At 54.8% G+C, this 13037-nt stretch overlaps 1 protein-coding gene across 6 annotated transcripts in view; it reads right to left on the bottom strand.

Annotated features, from left to right (window-relative positions):
* Window positions 1–8963, bottom strand: part of EXOC3 (exocyst complex component 3) — a 31182-nt gene extending 22219 nt beyond the window's left edge. For all 6 annotated transcript variants that reach the window (XR_007514000.1, XM_049859499.1, XM_049859542.1 and 3 more), the window contains exons 1-4: window positions 8885–8963; window positions 3967–4157; window positions 2137–2356; window positions 12–693 (exon numbers count right to left, since the gene is read on the bottom strand). Coding sequence is in view for 5 of the 6 variants with exons in the window: in XM_049859499.1 (XP_049715456.1) it covers window positions 12–693; window positions 2137–2356; window positions 3967–4110 (1046 nt within the window). In the remaining variant the exon portion in view is untranslated. The remainder of the gene's footprint in view (window positions 1–11; window positions 694–2136; window positions 2357–3966; window positions 4158–8884) is intronic.
* Between the last annotated feature and the right edge of the window lie 4074 nt (window positions 8964–13037).

The following is a 13037-nucleotide window of genomic DNA, read 5'->3' as shown; positions in this document are numbered from 1 at the left end:
GTGGGCCCTACCTCGTGTAGGTGTTCAGGACCCAAGTCAAGAGGCTCACAATTTCGTTTGCCTCCAGGTCTTCTGAGGCCAGGTCCTGCATCCGCGTGCTGAGGGCCTGGTGGTACATGTCCAGGAGGTTTCTGAGGATGTCATAATGGGGAGGGAAACACTGCACCATCAAGTTTTTCGCCACAATGAGGTCGTCCAGCACGTACTTGCGAATGATCTCCAGGTGACGGACCAGCCACATTTTGTCAGACTCCCTGGTGTCGGCCTGTGTGCCCTCAATCCGCGTGGTCACAGTTCTGTCCAGGATGGCAAACATCTTCTCCTTCCACTTTTTGGGCCTCCCAGGCGGGATGAAGCCCGTCTGCTTGCTTCGGTCAAGCATGCGCCTGTCGATCTTCTCCTCCCGTTCAATGATGCGAACAACAGAGACCAGCAGGGTGGGGTCTCGGCGGACAGTGACCAGGGACCGCTGCAGCACCATCCACAGCTGCTTGGCCAGCTCCTCTGAGAGGCGCTGCATGCTTCCGAAGTAGCCCTGGATGAGCGTCATGTCATGTGTGTTCCGGCTGTCCATGCGGTACTGCTCATACATCAGGTCATCCCGCGAGCACTCCAGGTCCATCAGCTTCCGGTGTGCCTGCAGCAGTTCCCCCTGCTCGATCAAGTCCTCTGTCTCCCTGACGATCTCTGGCACTGGGGGAGGACAAGGATGCACGTTAAGTCACACCGGCAGAATGTGCGCATTAGTGAACTACAGGCGACGAAAGACATCCGGAGGGACTCAAGCCCCCCAGATCGCCAGTAAAAGCCTGCCTCAGCAACAAACACCAACACGGCATCGGCCCGTTTGGTGAAAAGGGAGAAGGCCAGCTTCACCTGCCATGGGCACACTCTGGTCCCTGGCTTTACAAGACTGGGAGGGAGACTGCAAGCCAACAGGCAAGTATAAGATGGGGAACAGCCTGGGCAGCTCTGTGGGCGTTACAGAGGAGAAACATACGGGGCACCCAGGAAGCAGCCAGTCCAGCAGAGCCTTTCAAGCACCTACAGCCAGCTCCCATGTGCATCTGGGGGATCCATGGGAAAAGTGGGACAAGGACCTAGCCCAACTGCAGGGCACCACCAGTGCACAGGGGTGAGCACCCACCAGGCACTGCCTAGGACACAGGTCCCAAGGCACAGCCAGAAAGGTGCAAGGCCACTGGGCTGAGGGTCCACGGGATAGATGGGAGGACCATGGCCTCGCAAGCCACGTTGTTTGGCCTCCATGCCACCAACAGGAGCTTCGAGTACGGTGGTGAAACCACCCAGCGTGGAGGAGGGGACATGGGATTGCTGTTGCAGGAGGGAGTGCATAGCAAATGGGACACAGATGCGTTTCAGGACACAAAACCAGCTGAGAAGACAGATGCAGGGATGGGGGGAGGAGAGGTGGCAGGCAGACAACCCACCCAGGAACTCCGTCTCGGAGCCAGACAAGGAGCCCCGCTAACGTATACGGTGTGTGGGGAGCCTACAGATGCTGACAGCGATGGCCTGAATAGAAATCTGGGGGACAGCTGACCTTGTCCGGGCAAGGGGACCATGTACTCCTCACATGACAGGCTACATGGGGAGAGGCTTCAAAGGCGTCTCCGCCCAGCCACCAAGTGCAACTCCCACCGTGATGGGGACTCCCCCCGACCTGGACACCCCTCCCTGCAATCACCGCTCCTCCTGCCCACAAGGCGTGGCCCCTTTAGGAACGTGTGGGACTGCTTTCTTAGTCTCCCGTACGTGGTAGGGTTCACCCAGCTGTTCTGTTATCCAGCAGGAAGACTGCAGCAGAGAAACACCCCAGGGGATTCAGCCCATGCAGCTTCAACTTGGCTCTCCTCTGGCCTCCGTCCTACAAACACCAAGCTGCAGGCATCCCTCTGGCCTCACTGCTCAAATGACTATTTCCACCAATGTCCAACAAAGCAGGTGGCTGGGCAGAAGAACTGGCCCTACCCTCCTCTCTGAGGCAGGTCTCCAGAGCACATCACATGAGAACCCTGCACCGCCTCCCCATCAGCCACTCATGCAGGGAGGGGTCGAGGGGCAGCAGGCACGAGACAGGAGGGGACGCTGTGTGGACCCGTGGTGCGGCCAGACCTGAAAAGATGTTCTTGAGGTTCTCCACGGCGGCAGCGAGCTGGCTGTGCTGCACCACGGCATCCTTCACGTCCCGGAGGCTCTCAATGGTGTTGATGCTCTGCCTCCAGTCCTGGCTGACATCCGCCAGGGACTGCTGGATGTCCTTTACGTCATTGAGCGCGTTGTGCAGCTGGCTCAGGCCTGTGCGCACTCCGTCCAGCTGGGACTGGATCGCAGCCTGGGGAGACACCACGGTGAGGCAGAAAGTAGCAGCAACGTGCTTCCTCCTGGTAAAACACTTTCCCCTCAGAAGTTCAATTAAGAAAAGAGATATTTGAGCAGCAGAAGCAGTGAAACCCCAGGGAAAAAAAAAGAATAAAAACCAAAAAGGTTTAAGTATCTCTTCTTCGTTTCTTCCTTTTTTGTTTTCACTGCTGTCTCAAAATGGCACAACTGTGTGTGTGAAGCTTTGTTGAAACACCACAGGCAGTCCCCTCCTGCCCTTCAGCCTGACAGTGCTGACATGCCCTCGCACGCTTCTTGGGCCCGAGAAGGCCTCTTAAGTACCATCTCTAGAAGGAATTCACATACGCCCCATGGAATCCCTAGTTTCCCAACAGAGAAAACTGTCAGAACTTTCTGATCAGCTTTTGAGGGGATAGCCTTCTACTGTTCAGCCGGGAGCTTACTCTGCTCGAGGACAACACGCCCCACTGGGTAGTAGAATGGGGGCATGTGAGGCACTCGGAGCCCCTTTCCCATCACTGTGTCACTGTGCGAGCCAGAGGAGAAGACAGGGCTGGGGCGGGGGGGGGGGGGGTGGGCAGGAGAGGGACCGGCACCACAGTCAAAGCCAGGAGCACCTCACCTGGGAGCCTACGCTGCATTTGGAAACATTTATCAACGATTATAAGAGACTACCCAAAGCTTCTAAGTCACTACTGATGATGTTAAGTTAATCCCACAAGTTTCTAGAACAGATAGAAGAAGGCTAAAACTGTAATGGTTCAAAGTATTCTTTAAAGTAATACATAGATTGCTGCCCCAAATTAGTCCAGTGGGGTCACTGGGTGACATGTTTATACAATTAAATGACTCTTATCCTATCTCATGAAGCCTGCTCATACCTGGATCAAGTTTAGAGATTAATTCAATGCCATATTAATGTGAGAATTAATGTCCTCAAAGGCATTTTCAAGTACCTAAGGCCATCAACTACAGCAGGACACGGTTTTAACACTTCATTGCTATACTGGACTTGCATATTTTAGTAAAATCTTATCTCTTCATACTAAACGGAAAGCCAATCCAAATCATAAACTGTCTCGGAGAAGTATGACTTTCTTCCCTATCTCCCTCTCACACACCTAAACAGTGCTCCAGCTACTCCTCCTCCCTACCAGGCCCAGCAGAGCACCTGGCACACAGGAAGCCCCTAGTGTCCGCTGAGATGAGCACACACTGTGTGCTCCAGTGAAGCTCTGCAGAAAAGCATCTAATGAACAGGTAAGAATGGCTGCTGTCACTCTATTGTCATCTAAAAGGATAAATATTCCTGAAGGTTCTGGGCATGCTTCAAAATGGGGTTGGTTTGGTATTTTCAGTATTCCCAATGTCACCTTTGTAAATCTACTAACTGGTGATAAATTGTTGGAAAGAATTTGCTACGTAAAGGTAAATTTCAGCTTCACCTCTCCATATCACTACAAAGCCCAATTCAACAGTTACAATAACAATGTTAAGTGCACAAAAATGAATCATTCAGTAAAGAAATCTGAAATTCAAGATTTCTGCCTCTGTCTGCCCAGGAACGGAGCAGAAAGGGACTTGATTACTCTGCTTTCATACCTTCAATCTGGCCTCCACAGAGGCCTTTTTCCGAGCCTCTCTTCTGCGATACTGCTCCACTTTGTCCAGTTGGTCAGGGCGCTGGAGCATCCCAGCTACCCTCTGGACCGCTGTCGCAACAGCTTCCCGGTCTGTCTCCTCCATAGTCAAAAAGCAGGCAAAACCCCCTTCCCTGTCATACTAGAGGTTTCCTGTGTATACAGGGGAAGTAGAGAAATGCATTAGAAAGGTGGAAATGTTAGATACAAAACTTACCTCTCCCCAAATAGTAGATCATTATGCACCTGTCAGGAGACTGAAAAAATCATTAACCTAGTAAATCTAAAAGAAAGCCAAAGTAGGATTATAAACTCCTCAACAAGAAATACGAACCTTGAGAACTCAAATACGGGAGAAACACTAGCTTTAAGTAAAGAAGCAGCAGCATTTTACAGTCACGAGAAATGTAAACACATGGAAAACGTGTGATGTGGAACCCAGTCGACTCATCACAACAGAGATCAGTCTCTAAGACACGTCTGTTCCCCAGAGAGGGCAGCTTCCTTGATACCTCATTTTTGGAGCCTGGACACCACTCTTGGCCAAGCCAGTGTGGCAGCCCCCAGGACCACTTAGTAAGGTCATAAGCACACAGGTACCACACGCTGCCTAAGAGAGGACACGTACGCACTGTACTTATACACTTGTACCACACACCACCACCTCAGGAAACCTCAGTGAGGACACATAAGCACGGTACCACATACACAGATCACTCAGGGGCCCCTCAGTGAAGACATGTATACGTGGTACCACCCACTCCCATCACCTCAGGACTCCTCAGTGAGGATATGTACACACAGTACCACACACTCCCATCACCTCAGGACTCCTCAGTGAGGATATGTACACACAGTACCACACACTCCCATCACCTCAGGACTCCTCAGTGAGGATATGTACACACAGTATCACACACTCTCATCACCTCAGGACTCCTCAGTGAGGACACGTACACACAGTACCACACACACCTGTCACCTCAGGATCCTCAGTGAGGACATGTACACACAGTATCACACGCTCACCTCACCTTCAGATCCTCAGTGAGGACACGTACATACGGTATCACACACTTCCATCACCTCAGGATCCTCAGTGAGGACATGTACACACAGTACCACACACACCCATCACCTCAGGACTCCTCAGTGAGGATGTGTACACACAGTATCACACGCTCCCATCACCTTCAGATCCTCAGTGAGGACACGTACACACAGTACCACACACTCCCATCACCTCAGGACTCCTCAGTGAGGACACGTACACACAGTACCACACACACCCGTCACCTCAGGATCCTCAGTGAGGACATGTACACACAGTATAACACGCTCCCATCACCTCAGGACTCCTCAGTGAGGACACGTACACACAGTATCACACACTCCCATCACCCTAGGACTCCTTAGTGAGGATATGTACACACAGTATCACACACTCCTGTCACCTCAGGATCCTCAATGAGGACATGTACACACAGTATCACACGCTCCCCTCACCTTCAGATCCTCAGTGAGGACACGTACATGCGGTATCATACACTCCCATCACCTCAGGATCCTCAGTGAGGACATGTACACACAGTACCACACACACCCATCACCTCAGGACTCCTCAGTGAGGACGTGTACACACAATATCACACACTCCCATCATCTCAGAACTCCTCAGTGAGGATATGTACACACAGTATCGCACACTCCCACCACCTCAGGACTCCTCACCACCTCAGGACTCCTCAGTGAGGACAGGCACACACAGTACCGCACACTGCCACCACCCCGGGGCCTCAGTGAGGGCACGTACACATGGCAACTCACACCGCCACCACCCTGGGGCCTCAAGAGGTCACGCACACATGGTACCACACACTGCCACCACCCCAGGGCCTCGGTGAGGACAGGCACACACGGTACCGCACACTGCCACCACCCGGGGCTCTCAGTGAGGGCACGCACACAAGGTACCACACGCTGCCACCACCCCAGGGCCTCGGTGAGGACACGAACACATGGTACCTCACACTACCACCACCCCGGGGCCTCAGAGAGGGCACGCACACATGGTACTGCACACTGCCACCACCCCGGGGCCTCGGTGAGGACAGGCACACACGGTACCGCACACTGCCACCACCCCAGGGCCTCGGTGAGGACAGGCACACACGGTACCGCACACTGCCACCACCCGGGGCCTCGGTGAGGACAGGCACACACAGTACCGCATACTGCCACCACCCTGGGGCCTCGGTGAGGACAGGCACACACGGTACCACAACTGCCACCACCCGGGGCCTCGGTGAGGACAGGCACACACGGTACCATAACTGCCACCACCCGGGGCCTCGCTGAGGACAGGCACACACGGTACCACACACTGCCACCACCCCAGGGCCTCGGTGAGGACAGGCACACACGGTACCGCACACTGCCACCACCCCGGGGCCTCGGTGAGGACAGGCACACACGGTACCGCACACTGCCACCACCCCAGGGCCTCGGTGAGGACAGGCACACACGGTACCGCACACTGCCACCACCCGGGGCTCTCAGTGAGGGCACGCACACAAGGTACCACACACTGCCACCACCCCAGGGCCTCGGTGAGGACACGAACACATGGTACCTCACACTACCACCACCCCAGGGCCTCAGAGAGGGCACGCACACATGGTACTGCACACTGCCACCACCCCGGGGCCTCGGTGAGGACAGGCACACACGGTACCGCACACTGCCACCACCCCAGGGCCTCGGTGAGGACAGGCACACACGGTACCGCACACTGCCACCACCCGGGGCCTCGGTGAGGACAGGCACACACAGTACCGCATACTGCCACCACCCCGGGGCCTCGGTGAGGACAGGCACACACGGTACCACAACTGCCACCACCCGGGGCCTCGGTGAGGACAGGCACACACGGTACCATAACTGCCACCACCCGGGGCCTCGCTGAGGACAGGCACACACGGTACCACACACTGCCACCACCCCAGGGCCTCGGTGAGGACAGGCACACACGGTACCGCACACTGCCACCACCCCGGGGCCTCGGTGAGGACAGGCACACACGGTACCGCACACTGCCACCACCCCAGGGCCTCGGTGAGGACAGGCACACACGGTACCGCACACTGCCACCACCCGGGGCTCTCAGTGAGGGCACGCACACAAGGTACCACACACTGCCACCACCCCAGGGCCTCGGTGAGGACACGAACACATGGTACCTCACACTACCACCACCCCAGGGCCTCAGAGAGGGCACGCACACATGGTACTGCACACTGCCACCACCCCGGGGCCTCGGTGAGGACAGGCACACACGGTACCGCATACTGCCACCACCCCAGGGCCTCGGTGAGGACAGGCACACACGGTACCGCACACTGCCACCACCCGGGGCCTCGGTGAGGACAGGCACACACGGTACCACACACTGCCACCACCCTGGGGCCTCAGTGAGGGCACGTACACACAGTACGGCACACTGCCACCACCCCGGGGCCTCAGTGAGGGCATGTACACACGGTACCGCACACTGCCACCACCCTGGGGCCTCAGTGAGGGCACGTACACACGGTACCGCACACTGCCACCACCCCGGGGCCTCAGTGAGGGCACGTACACCCGGTACCGCACACTGCCACCACCCCGGGGCCTCAGTGAGGGCATGTACAGACGGTACCGCACACTGCCACCACCCCGGGGCCTCAGTGAGGGCATGTACACGTGGTACCGCACACTGCCACCACCCGGGGCCTCGGTGAGGACACGCACACACGGTACCACACACTGCCACCACCCGGGGCCTCGGTGAGGACACGCACACACGGTACCACAACTGCCACCATCCGGGGCCTCGGTGAGGACAGGCACACACGGTACCACACACTGCCACCACCCCGGGGCCTCGGTGAGGGCACGTACACACGGTACCGCACACTGCCACCACCCCGGGGCCTCAGTGAGGGCATGTACACACGGTACCGCACACTGCCACCACCCCGGGGCCTCAGTGAGGGCATGTACACACGGTACCGCACACTGCCACCACCCCGGGGCCTCAGTGAGGGCACGTACACACGGTACCGCACACTGCCACCATCCCGGGGCCTCAGTGAGGGCACATACACATGGTACCGCACACTGCCACCATCCGGGGCCTCGGTGAGGGCATGTACACCCGGTACCACACACTGCCACCACCCCGGGGCCTCAGTGAGGGCATGTACACACGGTACCGCACACTGCCACCACCCCGGGGCCTCAGTGAGGGCATGTACACATGGTACTGCACACTGCCACCATCCGGGGCCTTGGTGAGGACACGCACACACGGTACCTCACACTGCCACCACCCCGGGGCCTCGGTGAGGGCATGTACACATGGTACTGCACACTGCCACCATCCGGGGCCTTGGTGAGGACACGCACACACGGTACCTCACACTGCCACCATCCCGGGGCCTCGGTGAGGACAGGCACACACGCCACCGCACGCTGCCACCACCCCGGGGCCCCTCAGTGGGATTTCAGCCCACAAGGCAGAAAGGGAACTCTGAAATCACAGACGAGGAGGTGCGGGTCTAGTGCCACACCTCGTGCTTGTCAAACCGCCCTTCCCGAGCGCAGCGGCGCAAACACCTGAGGCGTCCACCTGGCGGACATCCTTCCGGGCCCCGCCGGCCCCGCCCCGCCCCGCACAACCGCCCGGCCTGTCCCGCCCGGCTCCACCGCGGCCTCCTCCTCCGCGAGTCGGGCCGGAGCCGAGCGGACCGAGGACCGAGGCGCGTCGGTGGGGTCCGGCCCAGGCGACACCACCAGCCGCCCAAGCCCCTCCTTGCGCCCCCGTCGCCCCCGCGTCTCACCGTCCTCCGGTCGTCGCCTCCCTGCCAGCAGCGAGCAGTGCGGGGAACTTCCGCTTCCGGCGACGCGGCCGGAAGGGCCTGAGGAGGGCAGTCCTCGCAGGGGTGCGGCGTCCAGCCCGCAGAGGCGCTGTACGGGCTGGGTGAGCGTCGGGACCGGAGACCGCAGCCCCATAGGCCGCTCCTCAGTGAAAGGGTGGAGCAGAAAAAAAAAAAAAGCCCTTAACAAAGCGAAACGAAAACAACTTTGCCCAGGTACTGGGAGATGACCAGAAAGCTCCCTGGCCCTGTCTGAATCCTGGGGGTGAGAAATCCCCCAACCCCAGAACTCATAGCTATGATTCTGCCTTCGCTTGGACTTAATAATTCAAATCTTAAAAACTTGTTGGTCCAGAAACTCTCCAGTCTAGAGATTATAACTAGAAGTCATCCTTTGGCAGAAGCAAACTCAGGAACATTTCCAGAGAGACACTCCTCAACCTTGACAGGAGGAAACATAAGAGCTTTCCTAGAGGAGCACAGAGGAGCTCTGGTGGTGCAATGATTATGCACTCGGCTGCTAAAGTCAGAGGTCTGAACCCACCAGCATCTCTGTGAGAAAAAAGACCTGGCGATCTGCTCCTATAAAGATTACAGCCTTGGAAACCTTGGGGAGCAGTTCTACTGTGTCATATATGGTTGCTTTGTGTCAGAATCAACTTGGTGGCACACAGTGACAACAATACTTGAAACTTGCCCTCACCGAAGAAACTTTATCCCAATAAAAAATTATAAAACACACATGGGAATAATCCACTTTGAGTGAGAGTCAGCCAACACTTAAAAAAGCAGGAGTAGACCCCCCACAAAACAGGAGAGAATGGGCTAGAAGACGTATCTGAGGAAATTGTCCAGAATGCAGCATTATAAAGAACTGAGAAATATGAACAGTTAAAAGGCATTGGGTCTAGAGGGGACGGTTCAACATCTTCTTAACAAGAGTCCAGAGGGTAGAATTGAGAGGATGGGAAGAAGCACTAGAGAGTTTCATCACAGTGATAAGGCTGCACATTTTCTAGATTTGATGAAAGATACGAAACTTAAGATTCAAGAAGCACACCATCTCCTAACATTATATCAAAGACAAAGCAAAAATCTTAAAAAAACCTAGCATCTACAAAGGAATGATAATTAGAATGACAGCAGTCTTCTCAACAGCATTCATAGGACTGAGGGGAAACCACTGTCAGCGTCCTCAGCTTTGAGAACATGCCCCCAGCTCCCACCTCCAGGTCTCCTGCTGCTGAGACTGTTTGTTCATGTCCTGGCTCATATGTCACCTTCCCAGTCTCGCTTTGCATTGAACGCCCTGTAAAACCACTCTCCAGTAATGATGGAGATGCGATGGCATGAGTGCCAGTGGGAATGACAGGTTGCTCCACTTATTTGTATTCCACTGGTCCCCTTCTAATGCATTATAGAACTTACATAGTTGTTTTGGTCACTGTTAATTGCCTACCCACCTTCACCCACCCACCCCACACACACACCCATGAGGATGTCAGCTCTGGAACTGCACTGATTTCCGCTTCCCTTGTTCCCTAAGATGTCCCCAGCACTGTCACATAGCCTGCCACTCAGCTGGAACTAAACAAATACTAATATTGTTGAATGAACGAATGATGAATTAATGAAATGCATATGACACAACTACCTACCATTTCTGCCCCTCAGAAGACCAAAATTAAAATGTTAATACCCTGTATTGGTGACATGTGAGTAAACAAGAGCCCTTTTGGGGCTGTAGGATGACAACCTGGTACAACCACTTTAGAGGACGGTTAGGCAGCATGTATGGGCCATTGCCGTGTCTTGGTGTACACCCAGAACCCAGCATAGGGACCCAGCAGGGTGGGCGGTCATGTTCAGGCTGCGCTGAGTGGGTACAGAAGATTTGGAAACTGCCCACATGTCCATCAGCAGGAGCGTGGATAAAGGGGTCCAGTCCTGTGGAACACTACACCACAGATGCATGCATTCCTGTATCAACATGGATGAGTCTATAAAGAGCATGGAAAAGAATCCTGAAAACTAGCACCACTCCGCTTATATGAGCTACAGAGCAGTGTGCATCGCCATAGATGGAGATGTAGTAAAGGTATGACAGCAGGAGGGAATGGCGCAGCTTCAGGACCACTTCTTCTGGGGAGGGAGAGATGGGATGGAGACCAGTGGCTCTGAGTGTACCTGTAGTGTTAATTCCTTAAGGAATGTGTATCCAAAATGTTAGCTTTGTTAAATCTGACTACTGGACCTCTGCTTACTATGCTCTTTACTTCCATGTTTAAAATAATAAAGAAAAAGTGATGGCCCTGAGCCGGAAGCCAAGACTGGAGTGAGGCCAACTGGCCTGAGCCAGGATAGGCAGGAGGCCAGGAGGGCTGCCCTCTGGTGGGCAGGGACCCAGCCCTTTACGGGGAAATAAGCCACACAACACTCCAAATCTTGTCTGAGGGATGAGAAGTCAGGCCTGCTGGTCTTTCACTGTGGGGTCCAGGTTCACACTGTGGGGGTGTGGGCAGAAAGGCTGACCTGGCCCGGGGTGGGGGCTGCTCCCTCCATTTGCAGCCTGGTCAGCCAGGCAGAGGAAGCTCAAAGCCCCTGCCCTGTGCGTTTCTTTTGTGAGTGTCCTGTGTTCCTGGGCTGTCATTCCCTCCCCTACAGGGTCCTGTTTCTAATCCTGTCTGCACAGCACAGACCCCCACTGTGTGGTTGATGGAGGAAGATGAGAGGAGGGAGGGGTAAGAAGGAGGAAGTTATGTGGAGGGTGTAAGGGGAGGACTGTGAGGGGAGGAGCAGGGTAGGTAGAGAGGGAAGGGGAAGCAGTGGGGGGAGGGCCTGAGGGCCCTGAGCAAATGTGCGGTGTAGGCTGAAGTAGGCTTGGGAAGGTGAGCACCTCCGTTGGACCCAGCAGGGTGCAGGCAGTAAAGGAGCAGGTCGGCCCCCACAGTCTGGTCTTGCCTGGGCAGGTCTAGCTTGGGCAGGTCTCAGGAGGCTCAGAGCAGGCCAGGTCGCCATGGGGATGCGTGTGCTGTGGCATGTAGGGTGGACGCAGAGGACCCAGCAGGGCTTAGCTTGCCACTGGCAGGGGCACATCTAGATTCTGTACAGGGTCCTGGAACTTGTTCAGTTTAGGGCATTCTCTGAATAGGCCTTGGAAGGCATCTCCTCTCAAGGGGCCTGAAGTTGTGGCTGTGCCTGGGGCTTGAAGTCCGAGGCCTCCTGCCCCCTGCCCCCTTCACCACGAAGGCCCCTTGCCCAGGTGCTCAGAGAGCAGGTAAGGCTGACCCCAGGTGCCCCACCAAGATGGAATCCAGGGTCCTCATTGCGTCCTCAGTTCTGCCTTCTCTTTACCCTCACGGGGCAGGGCACTCCCTGACCTTCAGTGATGGGTCTGGGGAAGAGCTGGGGGCAGTGGGGAGAGGAGGTCTCTGAGTCAGCCCCCTGAGGAGATAGTACTGCTGGTGTGGCAGCAGGGACGGCCCAGGCTGTCCTTCCTCCTCAGGGGACTCTTTGTTGTTAGGTGCCATCAAGTCGGGTTCAACTCACAGCGACCCTATGTACAACAGAACAAAAGCCAGGCTCTTGGTTCAGGCATATTTGTGTTATTGCTGTCTATCTAGTACTAAAGATCTGAGTTAGGATGAAAATTAACCACACACACTAAAGGAAATAAAGTCACTTCATTTGGAAAATCATTCAGACATTTTCATTCATGGTAAACATGTATTAAACATTTTATATTGATATAAAAAATTTAATATGAACTGAAGTATCAGAAATATATTTGAAAGCTTTTTCTGAAGGCACAGAGAAAACAGTACAAAAAATGACATTATAGTGCACCAGTTTTAAAAATTCAGCCAAGTCAGTCTAAATATTGAAAACTTTTTTCCAGTAAAAACTGCAAAAATATGTTTCTGTCCTCTCATCCCATTCCCATGTATTTGATTTTAATAATTTTTCAGCTATATAGTGAAAAGTTACAAACAATAGGAATAAGAACCTCTAATTAATACTCATGGTGGGATTTTAAAGCAGGAATCACTATATCCTTGCCTTCTACATTCCATTACGGCCTTCCCCACACAGTATTTTAGGACGGATATGACAATAA

The sequence above is a fragment of the Elephas maximus genome, chromosome 2 (genome assembly GCF_024166365.1).
Source record: "Elephas maximus indicus isolate mEleMax1 chromosome 2, mEleMax1 primary haplotype, whole genome shotgun sequence".
In the NCBI taxonomy this organism is placed as follows: domain Eukaryota; kingdom Metazoa; phylum Chordata; class Mammalia; order Proboscidea; family Elephantidae; genus Elephas; species Elephas maximus.
The sequence above is the reverse complement of the archived record's forward strand: the minus strand, read 5'-3'. Positions and strand labels throughout refer to the sequence as shown.